Consider the following 1,511-nt stretch of genomic DNA (forward strand, 5'->3'; position numbering starts at 1 on the left):
GTTGCAAGAAAAACACAAGTCAATAAGGAACATCACCTGAGACGGTTTCTTCAGCAACTTCAGCGTATTGTTTTACCAGGTTTTCCTTATTAGTCATTTCTGACTGTGCAGCAGCCAACTTTTCATTCAAATCCTTGACTTCATCCTCTAAGCCACTCACTTGTTCCTCAAGAGACTTAACTTGATCCTCCAGTCCAGTCAAATGTGAATAAGATTCAACGGAAATTTGCACATATTTAGGTTTCTTGATTTCCTGTTTACCCTGAAATATAGCGGAAGCCAAAACATAAATCACCAAGACGAGACTAATTGAATGAAGCTCTCTCACAACATATTATTGTAAAAAAAAAAATCGATGAACTACCAAACTGAAACTATGTCTTTTCCTTTCTAGCACCAATCACATTATATTGAAGAGAGAAACAAAATTAACAGAACTAAATTAGAACTTATAATTTGTGAGGGTAAATATTAAAGACTACCACCCATCAATCTCAACCTATAGACGTAAGCCTCACAGTTTAGATAAATGGAGAAGTTCTTTGCTAGTATTGACCAAATTACGCAGCATTTCTTTTATTCAAGTTCTCATAATTAAAGGTCAACATGAAAGTCCTTGTTATAGATATAAACATATTGTCAGATTGTTTATAGGATAGACTATACAGAATTATGGTTAGACAATCTAATAGCAATGACGACCACAAAGAATGAGAAGAAAACGGAAATTCCTAGTTGAATCTAAAGGGGCAGATGATGACTCCACTATAAGAGAAGGAAAATATACTTTTTAATTATATAGGTACCAACACACACACCTGATCAACCTTAGGTTCAGTTGAATCTGAAGGGGCAGAGGCTGACTCCACTATAACAGCTGCAGGTTTCTCGCTTGCTGTCTTATCTGATAATTTCTTCTTCCACGGTAAACTCCTACGATCCATTGTAGACTGCTGGACAAGGAAAATATCTGCTTAATTTAGTCAATGAATCACGAAAATAAGGGAAATGATAACTTTTTTAATTGAAAAGCACAAAAAATGCATTACAAGTTCACAACATTTGACAGGAGATATAACTGGAAGTCACATCAGAACTTAAGCTTCAAGTGGTGGTAGACAATGCATGAAACTACAGATGCAACGCAGATATACACTATATGCAGTAATTGTCCTAATTCACCCAAAAAAAGCAATATTTACAAATATGCCCCCCACCACTAGCTCAGAACTCATTGGAAATGTTGCTATAGCTGGAAAATGTGAGACTAACTTGCAAAGGGAACTCGATTACCTCCTTACAAAGATTGTTAAACGCCACAACTCAGAATACTTGCACTACATTTCAGCTAGAACTGAGCAACAAATTAAGTTCAAATGTCGCAAAACAGAGAAAAGACACTAATTTGGACTTCTAATGTGGTGAAATCAGAGTAAAGGGAGCTAAGAAGGTAATCAAACTAGTCCTATAGACATGCTTTCTAATATGTAAGTACATCTACAAGGGACTTA

The 1,511-nt window shown here is 35.7% G+C and overlaps 1 protein-coding gene across 1 annotated transcript; it reads right to left on the reverse strand.

Moving 5' to 3' along the window:
* Positions 1-36: 36 nt before the first annotated feature.
* On the reverse strand, positions 37-1,068 carry LOC124894205 (filament-like plant protein 6; the record flags this gene model as incomplete). Its single annotated transcript, XM_047404938.1, has 2 exons — positions 819-1,068; positions 37-262 (listed from the first exon to the last, which is right to left on the reverse strand). Coding segments are annotated over exons 1-2 (352 nt in total), but the record flags the coding sequence as incomplete, so codon positions are not given.
* Positions 1,069-1,511: the final 443 nt, after the last annotated feature.

This window comes from Capsicum annuum, unplaced genomic scaffold (assembly GCF_002878395.1).
Source record: "Capsicum annuum cultivar UCD-10X-F1 unplaced genomic scaffold, UCD10Xv1.1 ctg71368, whole genome shotgun sequence".
NCBI classification, from domain to species: domain Eukaryota; kingdom Viridiplantae; phylum Streptophyta; class Magnoliopsida; order Solanales; family Solanaceae; genus Capsicum; species Capsicum annuum.